This window comes from Chrysochloris asiatica, unplaced genomic scaffold (assembly GCF_000296735.1).
Source record: "Chrysochloris asiatica unplaced genomic scaffold, ChrAsi1.0 scaffold00074, whole genome shotgun sequence".
Classification (NCBI taxonomy): Eukaryota; Metazoa; Chordata; class Mammalia; order Afrosoricida; family Chrysochloridae; genus Chrysochloris; species Chrysochloris asiatica.
The window spans coordinates 6,150,925-6,178,446 of NW_006408592.1; the positions used below are offsets into that span (position 1 = coordinate 6,150,925).

At 39.4% G+C, this 27,522-nt stretch overlaps 1 protein-coding gene across 2 annotated transcripts in view; it reads left to right on the plus strand.

Annotated features, from left to right (window-relative positions):
- The window catches only part of RAB30 (RAB30, member RAS oncogene family), a 114,861-nt gene extending 93,403 nt beyond the window's left edge, over window positions 1-21,458 (plus strand). Inside the window, exons 2-5 of one of the 2 annotated variants that reach the window (XM_006864977.1) lie at window positions 4,419-4,519; window positions 8,927-9,010; window positions 16,519-16,702; window positions 20,835-21,283. In XM_006864977.1, the coding sequence (XP_006865039.1) occupies window positions 4,427-4,519; window positions 8,927-9,010; window positions 16,519-16,702; window positions 20,835-21,085 (612 nt within the window). In that variant the 5' untranslated portion in view covers window positions 4,419-4,426 and the 3' untranslated portion in view covers window positions 21,086-21,283. Of the gene's footprint in view, window positions 1-4,418; window positions 4,520-8,926; window positions 9,011-16,518; window positions 16,703-20,834 lie in introns of both variants that reach the window. The other variant, XM_006864978.1, reaches the window with a different exon arrangement.
- The last annotated feature ends 6,064 nt before the right edge of the window (window positions 21,459-27,522 follow it).

Sequence of the window (27,522 nt, forward strand, 5' to 3'; positions counted from 1 at the left end):
AAGTATCTTCTGTTCTTCTAGCCACTCCAGGCTGGCCTGCTTGTCCTTTCAAGTGGAAATTTTCCACCTCAGAAGATTCTGAATGGGGATCAGGATTCCACATATAGTCTTATGCAATGCTGTCTCCACAGGAAGCCTTCTTCACTGGGCAAGTTCTAGCCCCATTTTAGGTATTCCAATCAGCAATAGGCTGAAGATGGATTTATAAGCTTTCTATGGTAATGTTTTTGTGGCTATTCCTTTCTAGCCCCCTCAAGTGTCTATTTTACAATAGTAAGAACTGTTTTAAAAACTATTATTGTTGTTATTATTGAGGGTATGAGTAAGGTGTGAGGGTTAGGGCTGGGATTATGACTAGATTTAGGCTAGGCCTAGGATTTCAAATATTGTTAGGATTATGATTAATTAGGACTAGGGTGAGTGTTAAAAGTAAGGGTTTGGCTAGGGCTATGAGTAAAGTTTGGTCAGTTTTTAGGGTTATAGATAGGCTTATTTTTATTTATTTAATTGTTTCTTAAACTCCATTCTATTTCCTTTTCATTTGGAAGTTCTGTCTATTATTCTCTTTTTACTTTGTTTTCTTTTGTTGTTGCAACTGTATCTCTTGTTCTCTATTTTCAGTCTTACAGATCTGTTTTGGAGTCCTGGTGTGGTGCTGTGGACTAATGCTCTGGACCGCAAAGTCAGTTTGAACTGCAAGGTTGGTAGTTCAAGCTCACCAGCTGTTCCTTGGAAACCCTAACAGGTTCACTATGGGTTGGAACCAACTTAATGGTGCTTAACAACAACAACAAGATCTCTTTTACTTTGCATTTACTTCTGTACTGACGGTTCAAATTCATACTCCTTGGAAACCCTATACAGGTTGTTATGAGTTGGGATCGACTTTATGGCACTTAACAACAACAACATATCTGAGTTTAGTCTGGGTGATATTGTCATGTATGTTAGTCTGAGGTTGTCTGTTATTGCTAGTTTTCTGTCCAAAGAACTCCCTTTAGTATGTTTTGTAAGGTTGGTCTGGTTTTTATAAATTCTTTTAATTTCTGTTTATTTGAAAATGATTTAATTTTGCTCTTATGTTTGATGGACAGCTTTGCTGGATATGGTTCTTGGTTGACAGTTGGTTTCTTTCAGAATTATATATCTGCCATTCTATTTTCTCCTTGACTACGTCGTTTCTGCTGAGAAATCAGAGTTAAGTCTTGTTAGTTCTCCTCTGTAGGTAACTTTTCATTTGTCTTCAGCTTCTCTCAGGATTCTTTCTTCCTCTTTGGTTTTAAAAAGATTTATTATAATATTTCTTGGTGTTTTTATTTTGGGGCCTATCATGTTTGGAGTTCATTTATCTTCATGCCTTTAATGTTAGGAAAGTTTCCTTCCAACAACTCTTGAATAAATATTCTCTATATTTTTGTTTTATTTTTATCTCTTCCTGTCTAGAATTTCTATTGTTGTTGTTAAGGTCCATCAAGTCTGTTCCAACTCATAGCAACCCTTTTAAGGGTTTCCAAGGAGTGGCTGGTGAGTTAGAACCACCAACCTTGCTGTTCAAACTGAACTTGGCGTACAGTGCATTATCCTGCAGCGCCACACCAGGACTCAGGAATTTCTATTACACATAAGTTATTCCTTTTGATAGTTAACAGCAGAAATCTTAGGCTGTCTTTGGATTTTTTTTTCTTTTTTTATTATTCCTCTAGTAGATGAATAAGGAGCTCTGGTAGCGTAGTGGTTACGAATCGGGCTGCGAACCTGAAGGTCAGCAGTTCGAAACTACCATCTGTTCCGCGGGAGAAAGATGAGGCTTTCTGCTCCCGTAAAGATTTATGGCATCGGAAACCCTGTACAGGGTCGCTATGAGTCAGAATTGACTCCATGGCACACAACAACAACAACCACACAAGTAGATGAATATTGACAGATTTTCCTTCAAGTTCAGTGAGTTGGCTTTCTAGTGATTCAATTCTATTTCACTGCCCTTTAAGAGTATTATCTATTTCTGAAGTCCTAGTGTTTATCTTCAAGGAGTCCTTGTAGCGTAGTGGGTTACTGGTGGAGCTTCTAACTGCAAGGTCAGCAGTTTGAGTGTACCAGCTGCTCTGAAGGAGAAAGATGAGGTTTTATGCTCCTGCAAAGATTTACACCTTCAGAAATTCTAAAAAGGGCTACTATGAATTGGAATTGACTCAACAGCACACAACTACCACAACTGTTGTTAATCCTTTGGCTTTCAGGTGGTGGTAGTTGTGTGCTGTGGAGTGGGTTCCGACTCATAGAGTTTCCAAGGCTGTACATCTTTATGGGAGCAGAAAGCCTCATCTTTGTCACGCAGAACAGCTGGTACTTTCAAACTGCTGACCTTGAGGTCAGAAAACTGACTTGTAACTAATATGCTACCAGAGAATTGCTGTTTTTGTATGGTTCTGATCTTGTCAGTTTCCTAGCTATTTCCATAGTTTTTTGTCTATGTTTTCCTTGAATTCACTTGCAGTTTTCTTGATCATTCTCACAGTCCATTGAATTTGCTTAATTAGCATTCTTTTAAGTTTATTATAAGGTAATTCCAGTACCATTTCTGGTGTTATATTGTGACTGGATTTTGGTCACTAGTTTGAGGCATTATGTCCTGTTTCTTTGTGTAAGCAGAAATTGAATGTTTTTTTGGCGATTTTGTGGTGTCGTATTTATATTTAGTTGGTAACTGTGTATATTCTCAGGTCCTCACCACCTGTCTCCTGTGGATGTGGTAGAAACCAGAAGTGTGAACACAGTTTTCTGTTCACTGTTTCTGTAGCGTAGTTCAGGGCAGGCTCATGCACCTCCAGGATCAGGGGCCCTGTTTCAGCCCTGACCCCCCATGCAAACAGAACTGAGCAGAAAGCAGTGCTATTGGCTACTGGGTTAGTGAGCCTGAGGGCTGGTCATGCCTCTGGCTATTCGGAGGGCACAGGAACAAAGGGGAATTGTACCCCTCTGCTGCCAACCTCTAGCTGTGTCCTGTGCCCACAGGCTGCTGCATCAACAGTTGCTTGCAAAAACTCAAGTTGGCTGTGCTACAAAATGCCAGCCCATAGTCCACCCAGTTTTCTTTTCTCTCACTGCTTGTATTTAGTTTTCTCTTCCAGTTGAGACTCAGTCCACCTCTCTGACCTTTCCTCTGATGCTCAGGGTCTCCAGACTCACCATCTGTGTCTGTTTCACTCGGTCTCCCAGGTCTTTGTTGCTCAAGTTGGCTCAGGCATCTGCTTATGCCACCATCTTGCCCCAGATTCCTGTGTCATGGGCTTTGTTATTTTTTATCTTCATGGTCATCCTTTAAAATCAATGTCACTGTTGTTGTTAAGTGACTCTATCTAGGGTTTCTGAAGAGTGGCTGGTGTGTTTGAACTGCCAACCTTGCATTTGGCAGTCCAATCCTTATTCTACAGTGCCACACCAGGTTATTATTCTATTTTAGCACAGTTGGAAAAACTAAGGCCTACACTTATGCCTATTCATTCATTGATTCATTTTACAGAGTAGATATGTACTACGCTTGACTGTTTCAGAGACTAGAAAAATAAAAGTTGAAAGTTATATTCCCTTTCCTCATGGATGAGGCTGACATTAGAACAAATAATTATATACAGCAGGTGAGATTTTGGAACAGAGGAATGGTAAAAGTATAAAGGGTGGATGCTTAACTTTATTTGGAGAAGACCAGTGAAATGTTCAGAAAGAAAGAGATGCTTGCATTTGGTATTCGAGGACTTCATGGCACAGAAAGGGTGAGGGGTAGGCCGTCGTAGGTAGAGGAAATGTCATATACCACAGCTTATAAGGATGAAAAATCAAGCACTTTGGAAGGCACTGTAGGGTCTGTATGGCTGGTAGGATGTGTGTAGGAATGGGGAGGTGGTAGCAGGGAAAGATAATTCCAATGGTAAGAGTCCAAGATCCCCAGAACCTGTAGGAGACTGAGAGTCCTTCACAGGTCCATGGGTGGTCTCCTTGTCATTAGCATTCCTTCCCAGAGGCACATACAGCTTGTAAACTACCTTTACACTTTGTACATGCTCTTCTATGTACTCCCTCAGGTAGTCTACACATAGCTATGTAGTATCATTTGCATGCTAAAGAAAACAGACTTTATCGAGTGACCCGTGACCTGACTACTTGGAAGAATAAAGGTTACCAGGTGAAAGGACATCTGTGTCATTTACTCTGTGGCATGAGGTAATTAGGATGGAATAAAGTCCACATGTGACCAAACACTTGCGTTCCTCTTTCGCTAACCCAGTCATCAGAGTGGAGCATTAAATTGCTCTTCAAATGAGTCAGACCTGTTGTTCCCAAGAGATGAGGCTGGTGTAGCTTGAGCTCTGTGGACAAGTCTAACCAGGCCCATCACCCTCTTGCCTGTGTTTGTCTTGCAGCTGTGTAAATGAGTATGGAAGATTATGATTTCCTGTTCAAAATTGTTTTAATTGGCAACGCTGGTGTGGGGAAGACGTGCCTAGTCCGACGATTCACTCAGGTAAGGAGACTTGGACACCAAGGTTGTGGGGTAAGGGAAACCTGAGGAGATGAGTAATTGGCCCCAGTGTTACAAGCTTTTGACACATGCCTTTGAAGGTGCATCTTTGTTGTCTGCTAGCATTTTTTAAACCACGTCAAGGGAGCATGGTTCTATGGGCCACCAACACCCCTTGTTGTTTCCTCTAATGAAAGGGGCAAGTAGTTTTTCTTTCCGTGTGCAGTGTGAAAAATAGACTACTAGTTAATAATAATTCAGATGGTTAACGAATGAATCCGGGCATCAAACTGAACATTAATTAAAAAAAAAAAACCTCACAGATAACATTTATCTAGTTAAACTCTCTGCCTGTTCTTCCTTATATTCTCCCTAGAAACTCATTAAATTATTTTTATTTTGGTCAAATATGTTGATTTTTAAAAAGTTATTAAATGTGAATGATTCCCCTCAGGGCAAGCCCCCTTCAAGACTAAGATTCAATGGGAATGCACCAGCAGACATGCGCTCTGATTGGTGACCACGCTCGTCACCGATAAGGGGAAGTGAGGGGAAAACCACAATGAAGCTGGAAACTAAGCCCTACAATGTACAATAGACTCCTGTGAACCCGGGTGGAGACCTGGTTGGCCAGCAGTGTGGAAAGACCTGGGGACTCTTGGGCCCAGAGTCAGTGACATAGCCACAGAGGACTAGAGTGGAGAGTGAAGCATCCAGCTGGTAAGAAGACAGGGCATATGCATAAGAACACCCATATGTGCAGATAATACCCACTCTACCTGGCTTCAATGACTGGATGATCAGAGCTCAACTAGAAGAAGAAAGAAAAGGGAAAAAAAATAGTAAACTGATACAATTTAATGAACTTGATCTACACCTATGGACGTAGTAGCTCAAAAGAGGGAACAAATCTTTACAGCAAGGATCATTCCCACCCCTCCATACACAAAGTAGACAGGGATGGGCAAGGCAACTTGAACATTGGCTACCCAAAATGGGGGAGGGGGGGGCTACAAAGGCAAGAAGTGACTGGCTTTCAAGAGGGAGCCTAAATCCAGAGGGCATGGAGGAAGGTAGAATTTCCACTGAGTAGTATCCAATCTGTCTGGGCAGGGCTAATGAAAGGAGATGTGGATAGGTCCCTTGTGGTACAATGGTGAATAATTGTTATCAGCACTGACTGTGAGGGTCAGAAATGTAAAGGTAGACGTTTTCTAGCAAAAGGAAGAGAGTGATTGACTATGCAGTCCAGGAGCCAAGGTCCCTGGAACCATTAAAGGAGAAGAGAGGAGTGTGAGACCCTACCCATAGAAGCAATGATGCCAGAGATGGAGGCAGAGACAATGACATGGAGAGGTGGAGCGGCTGGGGACTCTAGACCCAGAGAGGGAGAAAGGACGTGTGCTGATGACCAGGGGAGGCGGGGGGACCAGGCTTGCAGGACATACCCTTTTGTTGATTGATGATGCATGGAGGGGATTGTAACCATGGTATGAAACGATATGTGATAGGATGAATGTAAAACTAATGCTTTCCCATGTAAACTATCCCATAATTCACAATAAAACATTAAAAAAAAAAATGTGAATGAGATGGGAACAGTGAAGAATGATCTGAATTGAATTGAATGTTTCCTCAGAGTTGAGTCTACATCATGCGACTGAACTATAAGGTTTTCATTTGGGCTGCGCTTTTGAAAATTGCTGCCCAGAGATTGTATTCTTTTTCAAATTAGTAAGAAATTATTCTGAAGTTGACCTTCTTCTGTATTTTTCCCTAAGGAAATATGAATGGGACATTTGTCAGGATCATCATCCATGCATCTTGCATTTTCATAACGTGGGTTGTTGGGGAACGTCACAGCTTTTCTACCTAAGGCAAAGAGAGAACCCAGTGCTGGGGAAAAAACATTGGCTTGAGAGCCCAGACACAGACTGTATTCCTGGTTCTGCCCCTGGTTTGGCTTGTGAACCTGGATAAATTTCCTCCCTTTCTTGGGCCTCCTGCTGAACATCTTGGGCCAGACAATCTCCAAAGCCTCTTTTGATCTGACAGTTTGTGGTTCTGTGGAAAACTGGAGAGGCAAATAGGATACACAAAGGGCTCTCAGGAAGAGTTGGCTTTGGAAATGTAAGGCTGTTTCCCATGATAAATGAACACAGAACAGAACTCATGCTTTTTATCAAGACTTGGCCTAGTGAAATTAAAAGAAAAAGATAATGGGCATCTGGGCTCAGTCAACCACCATGAAGTTATTTTAAAAAACTTCAAATGGTTTTACTTCCACCTAACATTAGTAATTCTTTTTGCTTTTGGCAGGAGGACAAGACTGCAGAGACAGAGACGTTTTAGTCCCTTTATCAAAAAATCCCCTTGCCCTGTCACTGAAAGATTCCTTCAAAGATCATTTAATCTACTCTTTTAATTTTGTATTCTGAAAAGTTCAGGTCTAGAGACACTGAATGTCTTGCTAGGATTTCCCATCCTATTTGGTGGTAGGGCTAAGATTAGAACCCAGATCTACTGGTTCTCATCCTGATAATTTTATCTTCTGCATGGTCTAGCTTGAGACCATAGGAATCTGACCTTTTTAAAAGCATAAACCTTGTCATTAAAGACGAAAATGCTTTTATTTATTTATTTTTAAATGTTTTTAGTTTTGAAAGCTAAATTTACGTCATGCAAATTACCCTTTTCTAATTTTTCTTTTCTGTTCACTTTTTATACTTCCCAGCCCCTCAACTTCTCCAAAAATTCTTGTTTCGTAGCAGAATTATGCTTTTTTTTTGGTTATTTAGTGGGCAGTTAAAATGAATTGGAAAAGGAAATGAAAATAAAATGAATTGGATTCAACTGTTTTTCAGTTGTGAGAATTGAGGAACAAAATGACAGGGGAAACATTGTGAAGGGTTTGTTTTATTTTTTGGTGTTTGATAGGCTATAAACAGCTGGAGCTATTAGTCTGGTAATTTTGTGATTGCGACAAGCCAAAAAAGAAGGAAATTGATTCAATACTTACAAGTAAAGTTAAGAATATTATCTTTTTACTTTTGCAGACATGCGGTGGAGCATTTTCTGCTGGTTTGAAGAGCAGTCTTTTAAGTTTAAACTTTTAAAGAACCCTCTTATTAGGGAATGGATTTAATTAAAGATGCTCCAATTCTAACTGCCAGAGCCATATGTTTTCATATATAACACACCATGTTAATAATGTGCACACACATACACTCAGAGTATGCACAGGAAACTAATGCACAAGGGATTGCATAGTTTGAAAACGCCACATAGCACGCATGTTACTTGTGTAGAGTTATGGTAGTAAAGTTCATTTTAATTTCTGGAACTTTTGGAACACAAGGGATGAGGGAAAGGAAACTAGAAAAAGGTTCTTGTTAGAATTCCTTCCTACCTCCAATCTGTTCCCCAAGTTTACAGAAAATATTATGTAATAGTAAATTACATTAAACATACAATTTTGCTAAAATTCAGTTCTTCTGGTTAAGCTTCCAGCTTGAGGTAAAGCTGTTTTGAGTTTGAAGTACTCATTGAATTTGGTTTTCATGCTCTTTGAATTTGAGAACGTTTAATTTTGAGAGTAGTTCAGAGATCGTTTATTCATTGCCTCATTTTCTTACACACATACCTCCTCCCAATTTAAAAGGCCCAGAGAGAGGAATGATTTGCTTGAGGTCATACAGAGATCCTAAGGCTACTGCCTCCTTCTTTAGTTTCATTTCTATCATACTGTGTGCTTAAATGACTATTAATTTTCTTTCCAGTGTTATTGACTCTGAATTCCTGTAATTGTATGTATATCTATAATTGCAAAGCCTCATTGTCATACTCATGGTTTTCATGCTGAGTACTTGTTTATTTTTTTTCATATTGGTTTTCCACCCTAGTACTATCCATGCACTAAACTGCTAACCAATTTTTAAGCTTTGTATATTCTTGATTTGCTGCATTTAGAGTAACTATCCATTTTACCCCCAACCCTAACAATTCTGTGGCTCTGTGTTCCGTAGTCTCATCCTTGTGTCTGATTTTCTGTTTCATTCTTTGAAACCAAGGCCTCCACCTCCCTTCTCTCACACCTCTCCATTAGCCCAGTCTTTCTCTCCCTTTCTTTGCCCTCTTTTCTCTTCCTCTCTCCTCTATCTTCCCCACGAAACCAAAGGGGACTTCTAAAAGCTTGTGTAAAAATAGAATTAATTAAAAAATAATGGAATTTTTCCATGAACTTTTTGAAGCTCTCCACATTTTATGTACAAAGTTGAATTAACAAGGTTCCCATGACACTAACCAGCGTTCTCTTTTCTACCAGTTATGCTGAGCAGAAGCAAGGGCCTAGTAATGGGAGAATTTAATGGCAAGATTTGCCTAACTTATTTACTGTTATTTCTTCTTTAGGGTCTTTTCCCCCCAGGTCAAGGAGCCACAATTGGAGTTGATTTTATGATTAAGACAGTAGAGATTAATGGTGAAAAAGTAAAGGTAAGAAGACATTCAATGTTTAATAAGGTTTGCTTTGTGCTACGTGAAAGTTTAGGGGAAGTAGTGTTTTTTTAACATTTATTAAATCTCCTAACTAAACTCCACATGGAAAATCAGTTGCCTTGACTGAGTATATAATTTTCAGAGTTCTCATACTCCCCTTATGTGGGCAGAAAGGGCGGTGGATGATATGTTTATAGACTGGAGAGAGGCTAAGACAAATTTACCCAGTTTCCTCTCATGTCTGCGGTGGTATTAAGGATTAAATTTCCTTTTGGATCTCTTGAGCTAGGCCGGTAAACAGTGCGGCTTTCTCTGAACAGCAACCCCATACAGGTTACATTTCATTATTGGGTCATTCAGTCTTATTAGGTCATTTACTAGAATCTCTCACAATCCCCCATCTCTAAAAAGGAAGCGATACTAAGTGAGCAGTCAGGGAAAGGATCAATGATCTCCCCGCCTGTGTCCTCTGAATGGTTGGCACCTGGAAAAGTATGATATCTCCATAACAGGAGGAAAGAGATGTTTTTATTGAGTCTCTATAAGTGTTAGCCCCTCTGTTACTGTATTTAACTTAATCCTTACTGTGATTCCTGTATTGTTGTTGTTCAGTGCCATCAAGGTGGTTACGACCCATAGCAAACCTGTATACAGTTTCTGAGGAGCAGCTGGTAAACTTGAACCACCAACCTTGTGGTTCCAGCTGACTTTGCAGTCATTTTACAGATTTGAGAGGTTGAGTAACTTACTTATGCATAGTTACACAGTGTGTTGTTGTTTGGTGCCAATGAGTTGATTCTGACTCATAGCGACCCTATGCACAATAGAATGAAACACTGCCTGGTCTTGCTCCATCCTCACAACTGTTATGTTGGAGCCCATATACAGTCTGTAAGTGATGCAGCCAGAAAGCCAGGATTTGAGCCAGTTTTGCCAGTCAGCACACCACACTGCTCCTCTGAGTTCTCCCCTGCCATGAGAAAAGATGGGAATGAAAGTTTAATGGACTTGGCACCTTGAAAGAAGGAAAGGAGGAAGGTGATAGCACAAGGAGAAGAGAAATGTCTAGAGAGACTAAATCACATGTAAGGAAGGTAAAGCTAGTGATCTGTGGCACCATGCTCTACCTGCCCGTCAGTTATTGAAATGCTACTGCCGAATCTTTCAGTGTTCTGAGTCCCACAGAAAGAGGTGATGACTCTGAAAGCAGCAGCACAGTGAAACCTGTGGCATCAGAATTCCAATTAGATCCCAACCGAAGCGTTCCTAGTTTGTGTCCATGCCCTTTGCTTCTTTTTCCCATGTGTACATGCTTGTCTACCTTCAAACGTCTTAGAAAAGGAAAAGAAGTTCCATGATGCTTTGCAACATTTAATAGACACTCTTTGTCACAGAGAAGCGTGTAGGATGAGGTTCCTGATTTCCAGCCGCAACTCCTCAACAGTTTCTGCTCTAGAGACATCTACACCAAATACAGTAGTGAGTGGAGCAGCTGGGAGTGTTGGGGGACAAATGCAAGTTGTGAAATCCAAACAGATGACAACCAGAAAGCACAGAAAAATAGTGCATTGCGGTAGGAAAAGAAAGAACTAGGGTGTGGGAGTAGGAAGGAGAAACGAGTGTCTACTGAAGAGGTATTGGCAGGAAGAGAGGGGTAGGGGTGAGGCATGGCTGCCAACTGATAGAGTTGAGTCAAGATAATGACATTTTTAGTAAAGCAGTTAAAGATAATGATTGGCATTGTACTTCCAGATGTTTGGGTTTCCCATTTATGTACATATATATGCATGAGTTCATTTGGCTGATCTCCCATATGCCCAGCATGAATTAAAGTGATTAAGAAAAGTTCTCCATTGTAAACACATAAACACAAAAATGGCACCAACAGTCTTTCCCACAGCACTTTCTACTCACCTGGGTTCAGTCATTTATTGCAGTGGCACACACAACTCAGACACTATATTAACAGTTATGGGGCTTATTAGGGAAGTCAACAGGTTAAATTCTTAGGGCACAGTTCTTCCAGCCAGGACAGCTTTTTCTCAGCCATACCTGCAGCCAAGCCTTTCTCTCAGCCACGCCCCTTGGCCTGGCCTTTAACCTTATTGTTGTTTTTGCTGTTAAGTGCTGTTGAGTTGGTTTTGACTCATAGAGACCCTGTTGAGGATTTCCAGGGAGCGGCTGGTGTGTTTGAACTGCAGACCTTGCAGTCCAATCTTACAGCACAACAATGTTAAAAAGCTCTGCTGATGAATGCTTACAGGATCCTCCACTCTGCTATAGGCCTCAGCCTGAAGGACTCATTTGGAGCAGCAAACCTAGCTTCTCAATAAAGTGCTTGGAGGCATCCCACTCACAAGCAAGTCTCCTGACTGAAAGCACATAGCTTTACTTGCTATGTGAGCTGGGGATCCCACTGCTCTATCTTGTGCTCTGGCTCTTATTTCTGCTGCTGCTGCTCCCGTGTCGAACCTTTAGTTCCTAGGTTGAGAAGGTTCAATGCACAGAGATCTCAGGGTCCAAAGGATGTACCCATCCCTAGCTCTTCCTTTATGATAGTGAGATACCCTTCTTATTTCTGAGATGGATTATTTTATACCCACATTAACCTGCCTCATTTTTACAATCACAGTTGGTCCTGTTAATCACTCAAAATTGGATCACATCATTCTGTTAGCATCATCTTCAACCTTCTCTTATCCAGACCCATCAGAAAAACGTTCTTTGGTGGGAGTTACAAACACTGTGGGTGCAGAGTCAGGTGAAGTATTTCACTGCACAGCACCCGTCTTAAAGCAATAGGCTTCTTTTTCTTTCATTGCTTCTGAGGCTTAATTATTCCATGTATTCCATTTTCTGCATGTGATAAACTCAATTTGCTTATTACACTCTGTTAAAATTTACCTTTTTATAACATCTGATTCTACCACCAGACTGCAGATTACCCAAGAGAACTGCATTCCATAGAGAAACTCTTGACCCTATCACCTCTTTGGTGAGCTATAAAAAGTAAGAGTTTGTTGGTCCCAAATCCAATCCAAATCAGTTTGTCCATGAATCTTTGTAGCCCAACATACAAAAATCGAGAAACAGAATGACCTTCTTCAACCACATTAATTCAAGGGACACATTAACATTTAGACAGATGAGAAATAGCATCTTCGTCTCTTAGTAGAAGAGGGCAGAGTTGCCCAGACTTAACTAAGATTTATTATTATCTTTGTTCTTTAACATTTACTGATCATCTCTTATTCGTGAAGTTTAAGTGACTTTTTCCTAGTAGTCACTAGCAACAGGCAGCCCCCTCTGAGAAAATAGCATACATTGTGGCAAGGTTGTAAAACCACTATTCTAGAAAATATCGCAGTGTTTTAACTCTGAAAGCTGTTGTCAAGATGTGCCAGTCATGAGGACATATTGATTTCTAATGACTGACACTCTTTAAATTCAATCACAAGTGTTTTCAGTGGTGGTGTTGTTAAGTGCCATTGAGTCAATTTTGACTTTTAGTTACACCATATAGAGTTTCCAATGAGCTGCTGGTGAGTTTGAGCCACTGACCTTGTAGTGCAAACTGATCTTGTAGTCCAGTGTTTTCTCCCACAGCGCTCCCACACTAGGGCTCCTTCAGTAGCTTTGTTGTTGTTGTTAAGTACTGTGGGGTCGGTTCTGACTCATAGTGACCCTGCACAGGGTTTCTGAGGCTGTAAATCTTTACGGGAGCAGAAAGCCTCTTCTTTCTCCCGCAGAACAACTGGTAATTTCGAACTGCCAACTTTGAGGTTAGCAGCCCGATGCCCGATTTGCAACCACTATGCTACCAGTGCTCCTTCAAGTGGCTTAGTGAAACTTAAAACAATGGTCTGTTGTTCTGAGACAAATCCTATCAAAAGGAAAAACCATGACCCTAGGTTTGAAGCAGAGAATAGAAATAGCTTTGTCACAGCAAAAACCATAACATTTGTATAGTAGTCTTCAGCATATACAAACTTTCATGTACACCATCAAAGAACAGCTGCAAGGTCAAATCAAAGGAGAGTCTGTATGCTGCCAGTCCGTGGCAGGGACCACTGATCACTCAGCAGTCTCTAGCTAAACAGCTTCATCCTCTTTCGCTACATATGCATATTTATATTAGTCTCTGGAAGCAAAAGCAGCATGATAGTAATAAATCCCCAAGAAGAGACACTTTGTGAGTGACCAGGTGGGGGACAGCATTTCCCATTCACGAAGGGTAATCATAAAGTTGCCTGACTCATTTGGCCGGTATAAGGATTAAATGAGACTATCTGCTCTGGTAGCGTAGTGGTAATGAATCGGGCTGCTATCTCACCATCAGCAGTTCAAAACTACCAGCTATTCTATGGGAGAAAGATGAGGCTTTCTGCTCCCGTAAAGATTTACAGCCTCGGAAACCCTGTACAGGGTCACTATGAATTGGAACTGACTCCACGGCACATAACAACAACAACATCAAAAAAGAGTTGAACATCTTCTGTTTGCTGGGCACTGTATGTAGCACAGGATAAACTGTTTATAAATATGAGGGGACTTCCAAAAGGTCATAGAAAAATTGAATCAAAAGATAATGGAATTTTCCCACGAACTTTTTGAAGCCCCCTAGTATATCCTGAATTTCCCTTTGTGAAGCTTTCAGTCTAGTAGGGAAGACAGCTATTAAGAAAATTACTAAAAGTAATAAATGATCAAATATGTCAGGCGCCATGAGGGAGAATTATAGGGTATGTGCCGGAGATGATATGTAGGAGTGGGGAGGGGATCCTGGTGTTCTGAAGGTTCTGTAAGGCCTTCCTTGAGGAACTGATGTTATCTCTGGAGTGAATATACTTTGTGATCTGTAAAATGTATGCAATTTGAAGGGAAGATTATTATTGTTGATGTTGATGCTATTCCTCAAGGTCTTCTAATTTAGTCTGCCCCGGCATTGTCTCTGGAGACTAGTTCACTTACAGTAGTCTTCTGCTCTATACAGGGAGTTTCAGGATGGAGAAGTAGAAAGTAGAAACCTTTTTCCTTGGTTTTAGAACTATCATGTATTTGGTCTAGTAAAAGACTTCAGGAAATATGAACTTTCAGCAGGTTGCATATTATTATTAACTCCATTTTATAAAGAAAGGATGGAAGCCCAAAGAGATGAAGTGATTTGCTGAAGGCTTAACAGTGGTGGAGAAAAATTACTTCCTTTGTCTGCCATGGTATTGTTCCTGATTCCATTAACGAAGACAGTACCTGGATATGGTCATTTGATGGTTGAACTGGAAAAGGTCATGAGTTTGGATTTTCCCTGATTCTAGTTATTGAGTGAAATGCCAACAGTGACAGAATGATAGCTCGTTATGTATTCTGACTTTGTAATGCAGCGTTGAGTTTAAGAGCATGGACTCTGGGACCAGAGTGCCTGGGTTCATTTGGCTCTGGGACATGTTGGTTGTGACACTCTGAGAAAATGATTTAATCTCTCTGTGCCTCAGTTTCTTCATGTGTGAAACTGACATACACCAAAACCAAACCACTTCCATCTAGTGGATTCCAACTTACAGCGACCTTGTCCAGAGTTTCTAAGACCATAATCTATAGGAGTAGACAGGGTCATCTTTCTTCTGAGGTTTGAACTGCAGTTATTAGATCTTGTGGATGGTGCAAACAGTTAATGTACTTGGCTGCTAATCAAGAGGTTGGAATTTCGAGTCCTCCAGAAGTACCTCAGAAGAAATGCCTGGTGGTCTACTGCAAGAAAAATCAGCCACTAAACCCCATTGGAACATAGTTCTGTTCTAACCATGAGTCAGAATGGACTTGATGGCAACCAGGTTGATTTTTATGTGAATATTGTATTATATAATATTATATATTAACATATATAAAGTGCTTGGAGTAGAGTTTGGCACATAATAAATGCTTGATAAGCTTTTCTTATTTGTCTATATTTTTTATATAAAGAGGTATCTTAGTTATCTAGTGCTGTGGTTAGAGAAATACTACAATGAATAGCTTTAATAAACAGAAATGTATTTTTTCTAAGTTTAGGAGAATTCAGGGTGCTGGCTCTAGGAAAAGACTTTTTCTTTCTGTTGGGTGTTGAGGAAGTCCCTTAACTCTTCAGAGCTGCTTCTCCTGGACAATCTTCACATGACCTGGCATCTGTTTTACTCCCTCTTGGCATCTCAGCTTGCTTGTTTTAATTTATGGTCTAGTACAAAGAGATGGGGGATAAGATTCTTATGATTCAGTAGTGAGTAACAGTTATCATGACTAATTGTGATGTTCACAAATGTAAAGGTAGAAGTTTTGTAACAAAAATGTGGGAGTACTTAATATTGCAGTCCAGAAGCAGAGGACCCTAGGACCATCAAGGGAGAAAAGCACAAGCAGAATGCGAGACCTTATCCAGAGAAGCAGCAACACCAGAGATGGAAGCAGAGATGGGGACATGGAGAGAGGGAGCAGCTGAGGACTCTAGATTCATGGGAAGAGAGGGACTGAGAGCTTGTGGCCAGAAGGCAGGCTTGCAGAATGTGCCCTTTGGTGGTGTAAATTATTATATATACCTGAGTGTTAAGAGAGAGAGAAAAAAAAAGACCTAATATGAATAGAGAGAAATACTGTTATCTGATGGTACATGGAAGGGATTATAATCATTGTAATGAAACAAGGTGTATGATTTGTAAAGATGTAAAATCATCATCTGCCCTGTAAACTTTCACTCAATTCACAATAAAAACTTAAAAAGAGAAAGAGAGAGATTGAAGCATTCACAGTACTAAATTAATAAAGACAACCCTTCTTCCCCCCACCCCTCCGCCTTGCCCCCAGTGAGATTGTAGCCACAGGCATAAACCCCAAACCCTTGATTTGACTGATTCATAAAGACCCTATAGAACAGGGCAGTACTACTCTGTAGGGTTTCCAGACTGTTATAAGTCGGGCTCCTAACCTCGAGGTCAACAGTTCGAAACTACCAACTGTTCCGCAGGAGAAAGATGAGACTTTCTGCTTCCATAAAGCTTTACAGCCTCAGAAACCCTATGCAGGGTTGCTATGAGTCAGAACTGACTCCACAGCACATTACCACCACCACCATCAAATATTTACAGAAGCACACCACCTCATCTTTCTCCTCTGCAGTGGCTGGTGGGTCCGAATTGCCAACCTTTTGATTTTCAGCCCAATGCTTAACTTGCTGTACCACCAGGGCATAGAGGTTAGGATTCATAACACATAGTCTTTGGGAGGACACAATTCAATCCAGAGTAAGTGGAAACTCTTAAATAACCTAAGTAAGAAAATAACAACAAAAATAAAACAAGCCCCATTCCTTACCCAGAAACATTCAACAAATTGAAAAAAAATTATGAGATTTTTTTTTCATGACAGAAAATAGCCATGCAATTATTTAGGTGAAGGTCTTCCTATTCACAGACTAAAGCAAGGAAATTCTTTCCTTTCTGTCTCCCTAACCTGATCCTTCTTTCATGCCTTTACAGCTACAGATCTGGGACACAGCAGGCCAAGAGAGATTTCGGTCCATTACCCAGAGTTATTACCGAAGCGCCAATGCCTTGATCCTCACCTATGACATAACCTGTGAGGAATCCTTCCGTTGCCTTCCTGAGTGGCTGCGAGAAATAGAACAATATGCCAGTAACAAGGTCATCACTGTGCTAGTGGGTAAGTAAGGATTAATGAGGCAGAAAATTGACTGTGGGCATCAGAGAATTTTTAATCACACCAAGATTATGCCTTGGTTCCTTCCAAGAATATAGTCTATAGATATATCATTCATGCAGCTAACTTTTAATTCTGCAATTGGAGAGAAAATGAAATCGCCTTTATTCCATGGTGAAAGTATTTGCTGACTGAGTTTTCTATATGATGCAGGCTCTAGGGAAGAATTTGGGCTGTCATGAAATTTATGTGAATGGCTAAACATTTAAAAAATCTTATTACAAGATGATGAAACTGTTGGTCTAGAAGTAAATTATATCTCTTAAATTGATGTAAAATTCATTATTGAAGCAATTGCTTATTGCCTGAAAAATAGACTTTGCCTAATTTTTTCCCTTTTTTACATATATGTTGATTTCAGAGAGAGGCCACTAAGGGAAATACTGCAACTTGTTTTATTGTGTAGAAGGAGAATTGTTGTTGTGATGTGTCATGGAGTCAGTTCTGACTCATAGCAACCCTGTACAGGGTTTCCCAGGCTGTACATTTTGGGGGGAGCAGAAAGTCTCATCTTTCTTCCGCAGAACAGTTGGTAGTTTCGAACTGCTGACCTTAAGGTTCACAGCCCGATTTGTAACCACTACACTACCAGAGCTCCTTAGACGGAGCATAGAAAAAGAAAGCAAAAAACAACTATGGCTTTCTTTGGTAACAAATATATCCATTAAAAATAGAATTGCTGTGAAATGGACCAGATCATTAAAAACTCCTCTTCTGGTGATGGAAATATTAACAAAAATGTTTCTTAGGCATTGTTATATATTCTGAGGTATCATTCTCAAAAAATAGGAAAAATGCTTGATTCTTTTTATTCACCAGATTTCAAGGTAATGAGTTGGTTCTCTAGTATATTTTTTAAAGTAATCATTGACTATTTTATATTTTGAATATCTCTATGAAGTTATAGATTTAAATTTATTTGTTGTGTTTTACTCCTTTTACTATTATTGATGCTCTACTTGTTCCAAGTTTGATAGTCAGAGCTTCTTTAATTTGACCCTTGAGTTCATCTGACACAACCCCAGGAAGTTTTGATAACTTTTTTTGCTTTCTGGTATGACAGATGTTCTTAGATACATCTTTTGCATTTCCAGCATAGACCTGGAATTAGCCATTTCTCCAAAAAGGATTGTTTTAAATGGGAAGTCGTTTTTAGAGGCCACAATCTTAAGTGCTGGCTGACTGGCTGGCTGTGTGCCATAGGGTCAGTTTCAACTCATAACAACCCTGTATAGGGTTTCCAAGGATGTAAAACTTGACAGGAGCAGAAAGCCTCCTCTTTCTCCTGTGGAGTGCCTGGTAGAGTTGAACTACTGGACTTGTGGTTAGCAACCCAATGCATAACCCACTAACTTGTCAGGGTTCCTTAGTTTGCATGCTAGGAATGCTCATTGCTATTGGTTGGTCATTGTTTTCGGCGGACAGAGTTAGTATGTATGTGTGTGTGTATTTGTACGTATGTATGGTAAATTATGGAGTCCTGGTGTGGTGCTGTAGAATAAGCATCATATTGCTAAATACAAGGTTGGCTGTTCAAACCCACCAACCACTCCTTACAAACCCTATACAGGGTTGCTATGAGGCAGAATCAATACACCAACTATAGTGAATTATGCAGCATTCAAGATGAGCTTATATTATTAGTCTCTACTAACCATTCTGACTCATAAGGCTCCCATATGCTTATACTTGGTATTACCTTCACTAAGAAGGATGTAAGACAGGAAGCACTGCTTGCTAGTAAGCCTACATTAGGCATTCTTCCTAGTGAAAGCATTCTCCGATAGCACCCACACAGCTTTGCTGGAGCAATCCACCTCTTTCCCTTTCTCCCCCATTGCTGACTGCTGGGATAAGAGGAGACAAGGCTCACTTCAGGCCAGTGAAGGATCTGCCTTCACCTAGACACCTCCATGTCCCACAGGAGCCAGTATCTCTTATAAACTGTTCTACAAGCTTCCAGGGTCTTTTCCAGTGAAAAGAGTCACCACATGCAGGAAAGCCCAGCATTACAGCTTCTTATTAGGTTCTTATAGTTTGTATGTTGAATTTCTAGATTAGATGTAATTTACCACTCAGGGATCATTTTTACCATAAACAGTGTTGTCAAGTAATGCAGTTCACAATCACCTTTGTCAGGTTTCCAGGGCAATAAAGGTAGAGAGAAAAAATTTAAGATAAAATATACCATGAATTATTCACAGATACTTCCATTTATAATTCAAGACTGCCGAGATTTTACTTAACCTCATTAATTTGACACCTGTATTTCCTTTTTCCCATAGCAAACATTCCGGTTCCCAATGAAACCATCATAATTTCTCACTTGCTGTATCCCACAATACACACATAAATATAGCAGTCTCAGAATAACAAATCCAATACTCCCACCAATAAAATGATTACTGAAACAATTCAAGATTTCTTCCTTCGATCCTTTTTGTTCTTAGAGTATATTCCTATTAGAGATGAATGGGGATTTGTTTACCCTATCTCAAACTCATTGGAAGTAGTATGATTATGCAAGGTCCCTGAGTGGTGCAAATGCCTTGCATTCAACTATTAACTGTTCTGGTGTGGCTCTGTAGAATAAGCACTGGACTGCTAACCACAAGGTTGGTGGTTCAAACCCACCAGCTGCTCCTTGGAAACCCTATATAAGGTCGCTATGAATTGGAACTGACTCAACAGTACTTAATAATAACAACAACACTAACCTTAAGGTTGATGGTTTGAAATTACCCGGTGGCACCACGGACAAAAGGTCTACTTCTGTAAAGATTATAGCTAAAGAAACCTTATTGAGCACATGGGGTCAAGAGTTGGAATTGACTTCATGGTAACAGGTTTGGTGTTTTGGTGTTGTGTGTTTATGCCGCTCAGTAGATACACAGGTTCACGTGTTTAATTTTGCTTTTCATTTTTAGGGTTTCAGTTTTAAATTGAATTTGGTATTGATTGTATAATTGTGACTATATATGATTATACTGTTATATGTCATAGTTAGGTGCTGTCAAGTTTGGTTCTGACTCACAACAGTCCTGTATAGCATTTTCAAGGCTGTACATCTTTGTGAGAGCAAGTCAAAAGAAGGCTCTCAAGTCAAATCTACAAAACAAAGCACATTCAGAGAGGGCTAATTTCTATTTGGAGTCCTGGTGTGGCACTGTGGGTTAATGTGTCAGACTGCAAAGCCGTTTGAACTGCAAGGTCAGTGTTCAAGCTCACCAGCTGCTCCTTGGAAACCCTATACAGGGTCACTATGGGTTAGAATCGACTCAACGACACTTAACAACAATTTCTGTTCCTGTAGAATAAGCATCATATTGCTAAATACAAGGTTGGATGTTCAAACCCACCAACCACTCCTTAGAAACCCTGTGCAACTCAGTCCACTTCTTTTCATAAGTAACCAGTGTCTTTTTTAATTAAGATTTTTGTTTATTCTCCCATTAAAATAATAATCACATAATACATAGATATTTATAGGCTATTTCAGACAGGCAGTTGGATTATTACATATACCTTTTCTACTTTGCTTTCTTAACTCAATATATCCTAGTTCTCCTTTCATGGCAGTGTACAGAGAGCTAGTCTTCATCACAAAATATAGTGGCAAAGAACTCCATTATATGGATTAATCAAGTTTATTCAGTCTCCAATTGCTGGACATTTGGACTGCTTCCAGTTCTTTGCTATTACAAATGATGTTGTTATTGTTGTTGTTAAGTGCCGTCGAGTCGGTTCCGACCCATAGCGACCCTGTACAAGGTTTCCGAGGGTGTAAATCTTTACGGGAATAGAAAGCCTCATCTTTCTTCTGCGGAGCTGCTGGTAGTTTCGAACTGCTGACCTTCAGGTTCGCAGCCCGATTCGTAGCCACTACGCTACCAGAGCTCCTATTACAAATGATACTGGTAGTTAAAAATAAACATTCCAGTAATCACAATCACATTTGCTTTGCTTTACTTGTCCCTCTGTCTGGTTTGACTTCAAATCTGGAATTGAATTTTGATGTTTCTGAGGCTTCAGAAAGCCAATGATGATTCCTTCTTTGCCTTTACTACTGTTACAGGCAACAAGATTGATCTGGCTGAGAGGAGAGAGGTCTCTCAACAGAGAGCTGAAGAATTCTCAGAAGCTCAAGACATGTATTATCTGGAGACCTCGGCCAAGGAATCAGATAATGTGGAGAAACTCTTCCTGGACTTAGCATGCCGACTCATCAGTGAAGCCAGGCAGAACACACTTGTGAACAGTGTATCCTCACCCTTACCTGGAGAAGGGAAAAGCATCAGCTATTTGACTTGTTGTAATTTCAACTAAAGATTGAGGCAAGGAGAAGGAAGAGGAATCAGCAGCTGCCCTGATGGGCCACCAGTTACTAGGGGATCTGGCAATGACTATGACTCCTGCTCTCAGACCTTCTGACTCCTGTGGGCTTCTGAGCTTACAAAGCATGGCAGGCCAAGGGCCTTGTCTGCAGGCCAGCATTAGCAGAACATAAAATGGTTTTACCCTTTTGCGGTCTGGAGTTGGAGCAAAGCAAAAATTGCACTAGGCGCTCCATGATCTGCAGAGCATGTTGCTTTTATTTTTTTAAAAAGCAAGTAAGCGCATTCCTGAACACAATCCAGGGGGAAATGTACTGTAGGAATCCCTCCTGTGCACCGGTGGGAGCATGTGGGGACTGTTCTTTGGGACTTCAGTGGTAATCTTCTGGGAGCCCTGGTTTTCTTATCTACCAGATACACCAAAACTGGGAAGGCCAAGTACTTTCTCTGTGGTGTGTGTTGATGACCCCATGGGGATTTTTTTTTTTAGAGTATTATTTCTTTTGTCCACAGGCACTTTCAAGAACTCTTGAGATGTAAAAATGAAACGAAACCTTTGCCCCATGACCAACAGTAACAATCATTGTTAATATATATAAGCTCCATGACTCCTTTTGGTGCTAATGGTTCCACTCTTGCACAGACCAAACATTTTAGTACATTGATGTCCTTAATGTATTATGTAGAGATAAAAGAAATGGGGGGAAGTCTATGGATCAGCACTCTCTTAAAGTCTCATTACTACCTTTTCTAGGGTGGATCTTGGAAAAGGGAATACTTTTTCTTTCATGTTCCCCTCCAAATATCTATCATTACCCCCCTGTGTTCTGTCATCTTTCCTGATTTAAGTAAATGAAAAAAGTTTAAAAAGTGGGAAAAAAAAAAAAGAGTGGCTGATGATATTCTAATACAAAAGATTAACTGCAAGACATTGAGTAGTATGAGAAAACACACCAGATCTGACCAAAATACTGTGGTTTAATGGACTTCAGTCAGGGTTGCAAGCAGAGCACAGTCCCTGACAGCAGGTTACACCTTTTACTTCCAGTACTCTCCATCTTGGATAGACCAAGGCTTAGGATTTTGTAGATGTTTTTAGTATGATGTTAAACGAATAGCAACAGATGAAAAGTCTCACAAACCATTTTGTATATTCAATGATCTCCTTCAAAAATTCTGCTTGTGAAAGCAGGTTGAACTGTCATTTGTCACCTCCTTCATGTAGTAATGATACTCTCAGATTCATGACTATACATTCTTTCTTGTTTTTCTTTTTCTCTCCCCATCTTCACTTTTCTTCCTTTTCTTTTCCTCTTTCCACCCCTCTCACCTCCCTTTCTTACATGCATGTGTTATTACAAATCTTCAATTCAAATGGAGGCACATATGCCTTCTCTTAGCCAATTTCCAAACAGGACTCAAAATGGAAGACATGTTGCTGAATATGTTACTATTTCTTCAGTGCCATATTTTGATACCTTCCAATTTGTTCACTGATTTAAATGCAAATTGGGGAAATAATTAAACTTGTATACTGTTGATGCTGTCAGATGTTTTTGTAGTTTTCTGCCTAGCATAACTAAGGGATGAATGATGGAATAAGAGTATGAGATGTAATTCCACTGTTGTAGATGGTAGCAATTTCAGTTCTGATGTATTGTTTGAAAGTAATTTAATTTTCAAGAGTCATAGGGAGACATGATATTGATAAAACACTTCTAGCATTTCTCTATAGGTTTCATAGTTACCAGTCTTTTGCTTATGGGTATTATATCGTTTAAGGGACTGATACTTTTGGTTGGTCTCACTGTGTTTATCTTTGGGTAAGAGAAAGGGATCACAGAATTTGAATTGTTGTATTTTAGAATCTGTCTCCACAGGAAAGAAAAATCATTTGTATAAAAAGCAACCCCAAATAGTTTATAATAATCATTGCCTTTCTCACTCCATCTTTTTCACTTTGTCAGCAACTAAAGGGATCAGAAAACAAGATGATCAAAGCAGATAGAAGAACTTCTTAAACTGTCTGGAAATGTCCCTATGCTTAGATTTGGTACATTTCATTTAGAGCAAATTTTCATTGTCCTCAATACAGCATAACCCAAGTGCTGAGAATGAAGTTGCTTGGTGGACATAGAGAAAATTTATTAGATTGGACAAATTTCATTGTAAAATAACAGCTTCTAGAAACACACTTATATTCTGAAATTATTATCTCTAAGGGCTTAGTCCCTTCTAGCTACCCTTGCTTGACTACTATCAGAAGGGGATTAGAAAACTCTTCTCTTGGCCCTTTCTTCCCTTGTTACTCCTTCCAGCCTTTCTTAGTTTACAACCACCTATCCATGGTCATCCAGCAGGGACACATGAGAACATGGGGCTTTGTTTCTCTTTTTGTTCCTTGTTTGTGTGAATTCCAGATTAGGCCTTATGAACACTTGTTCACTGATGTGTCTGTCACAAGCTCGAGAACAGTCCCTGGTAATATTGTACATACTCAGTAAATGCTCATAGAATAAATGACTTAGTGCTAAGAGGGGCTTTTTGGATTATATAGAAATTCCTTCAAGTAGAACTTGAGAAAGGACACTAATTAAATGTAGTCATCTTAGCTCAGGCTAGGATCTAAACACATTGGTTTGCCTAATAGTTCTTATTGCTATGGGGATATTTTCTAAGATAAGCCAACTTTAGATGAAATTAATTCCCATTTAATGGTAGGTGAAAAAAGAGAGCTGCTTTTTCATAAGTTAGTTTGGCTCGGTCTAACTCCTGGAGTCCATTTATTCCATTTTTAGTGCGATCTTTTCTTTTAAATATTGTTATTAAATATATGGCAAAACTTTTCAATTTCTAATAAAAACGTTATCATATTCATTCATGGAGTCAGATTTGAAAGCGTTTGTGAAATCATCTATATAGTTTCCTAATTTTAGTATTTTATTATGGTTTTGTATAGAATATCCTCAAAGGATCTTACACTTTTCCCCTTGCTTATGCAAGGCTTTTTACTTCTTTGTACGCCTTTATTAAATCTGTTGAATTGTATTAACTTTTAGTTTTAATTATGCAGGGCCATTATCCTTTCTGTGGATTACTTTGGTTAGGCAATTAGATTTTCCTGGACTTTCTTTTTCCTTGCTTTTAGACATGTTAGCATCATTCCCTGCGTAATGGCAAGAAAATAACCCAAAGTGAAAAATCAAATGAATTGATTTGACCACTTTGTCAAGTTCTGATTTAGATCTTGGTAAGAAAGGAGGTAGAAACCACCGACAAAAATAAAATTCTGAATTAGTATTATTTATTTTAGGCAATTTAGATGTATTGGAGGAAGGAAGGAAATGTAACAGAGAACAAGCTACTGCTTTCTTCCTCTCTTCAGGAATATATGCCTTTGGAGGACACTGGTGACTTCCAAAGTGCTAGATCAAGTATTTGCCTCCTTTACCCTTTAAACTGGAGTCCTGGTGTGGCACTGAGGGTTAATGAGCTGGACTGAAAGGATGGTTTGAACTGCTAGTTGGTAGTTCAAGCTCACCAGCTGCTTCTCAGGAATGCTATACAGGGTCACTGTGAGTCAGAACTCACTCAATGGCACTTAACAATACCAACAACAACAACCCTTTAAGCTATTCCTTCGTTCTTCAAGTCCAGCATCACATTTCTGTTAATGAATTGTTCTGAATAAATACAATTGCAAGTTCTTTTGACTTGGTCTCTGACTAAATTAAAAACATCATTATACATTCAGCTACATGAATTAAATATTTTATAGTAATCTAGAAAGTGGTTTCATTTTTCCACATATCAAATAAATGGTTTCAAAGATAGACATTTTCTATTTCTTAATCCTCTGTGTACTTCATAGTCATAAATATACAGGAATCCCTGCTCGATTAGCCTCTGGAAGAGCTCTTCACGGTTTTGCCATTTCTTTTAAGAGTTTTATAAAACAATATCGGATTACTTACTTTCCTTCAACCATGCTCCTAACTGATGTATTTTTTTTTCTTTTTTTTCTAACTGATGTATTTTTAATAGAACTATCATAATACTTTTGAGACTTACTTGAAAATTAAAAGTAGTGGAAAACATTTGCTGCTTATCCTTTAGACTAAATATATTCCATGAACACTAATTTTGGGATAAAGGAGGACAGGTTTTCTTTCTGGATTTTATTTTTCTTTTGTGAGCCTGTTTGTGTTTGGAAGAAAAGCTGCCTGCATGATAGGTCGACAGTATACTGATTTAAGAAATTAGCATCCCTTGAAATAGTATTAGTGATTTTAGAACAAGGAAGATGGTACTTCCTTTCCTGTTCCTGAATCCCATGATGATAAAATGTTATAGGCACTTGTGGGAACCATACTTTAATGTTAAAGACAAATGGAGGCGTAAGTAAAATGGTGAAGGAATTTAAAATTGAAAACATCCAAAGAATACCTGAGGGATTTGGGGAGGTAGAGTCTGGAAAAGAAGGGAACAGCAATTAGTGTTCAACTATTTTAAAAACTGTCATTTGTAAGACTTTCTGTTTCCAAAACCCCACTGGATACAGTATTTAGGAGTGCATATTTGGCCTCCATGTCTGGAAGAACTTTCTCAAAAAGCTGCCCTATAATGGAAGGAGTGCCTAAGATGGTAAGTTCTTTGTTATCAGTTTTCAAGCAGAAACCAGATCAGCACTTAGCAAAGATGACGTGGAAGAGGATCGCAGCATTAATATGGCAGAGCTACATGATCTATTAACTTAAAATTCTATGGTGCAGTACTTTGTGCCTTATAACATAACCACTTAAATATTTCTTGACCGATAACTAAAAAAAAAACTTTAAAATAAAGACCCAAACTGTATCTAAGGAGAAGGCTTTACATTTGTTACATCAAACACGCCATTATACCCTATGCTAGGATTGCCTTGTCAATACATTGATTGAAATCCTGTTAAAATAACAAATCAGCTCTTGGATTAAATATTACACATCATGAAAACTTTAGTAGAAGCTTATAGTCCTGAAACAGAGGACCCTAGGACCATCAAGGGAGAAGAGCACAAGTGGAATGCGGGACTCTATCCAGAGAAGCAGCTACACCAGAAATGGAGGCAGAGATGAGGACATGGAGAGAGGACTCTAGATTCATGGGAAGAGAGGGACTGAGAGCTGATGGCCAGGAGGCAGGCTTGCCGAATGTGCCCTTTGGTTGTTTAAATTACCATATATTTCAAAGTGTTTTTCTGTACGCCCCCCTGCCACCCTCCTCCCCATCCCCCCCCCAAAAGGGAATGGAAGCAAATACTGTTGACTGATGATGCATGCGGATTGTAATCATTGCAATGAAATGATGGTGTAAAGCCGATGTTCTCCCATGTAAACTGTCACTCAGGTCACACACACACACACACACACGTAGGTTATAATAAATAGAACAACAACAAACTTTAGTAGAAGCTATATAAAGCTACAGAAATTATTTATTTACCATTGCCAGATTTAGACTATGCTGTTTGGATAATGGGTATCTCTTTGGGATTTTAGGATAGGACTTTGTAGCAGAGCAGAACTTCTGTTAAAGATCCTGCAAAAATACCAGTATAATGTTTTGCAGCTCCCATGAAAAATGGGCTGATGGGTCACTGGCATAAAGCAGCCCCAAAGTCTTATTTTGGAAGACATTTTGTTAGTTGGTTTGATTCTCTTGAGAAAATGTTATCTGAAAATATTTTTTAAAGAACTTAAGTCAAATTGCTTCATGTAGAAAGTAATAAAACACAGGTCCTTGATTGGAAAATCAAAGGTAACTATAAACCAACTTTTGACAATAGGGCCTATGACCCAAATTACTCCACCTGCCAAATAGTTGTGCCCTTGCTAGGCTGATACATGACTTTGTATTGGTATTAAAATATATATATATCACTGGTCTTGCATTAATATGGCAACAGACGTTCTTTGAATTGTTGTATGGGAAGCCAGAGTACAAACACTAGCCACCAATTCTTGTTTAATTAACTTGACATGTACGCATATGAGTCAAATTTTTATTTTCCCACTAAATTAGAGCAAAAATTTTGGAGATGTGTTCTAATTCCTTCGATACTTTAAAGAATAATGTAGTGAAGTGTTACAGAATAGAAGGAAGAACACTAGGTTAGGTGTGAGGAGTCCCACTGCCACTGAGTAGCCGTAACTCTTAGACAAAGCACAGTCTCCTTGAGGACCAGTTTCCCCACCTATGAGCTAGAATCATTCTACCCACCTGTCAGGATTATCGTGAGAACCACATGCCATAAATTGAGTAAGTATACGAACTTGTCAAACAGTAAGCACTCAAATATTAGCTATTTTCTCCTTGATTAAAAGCAGACTTTTGATGCCCTATTACTATAGGCTGCAAAGAAAGGAGCTTCATTTCTGAAAGCATGCC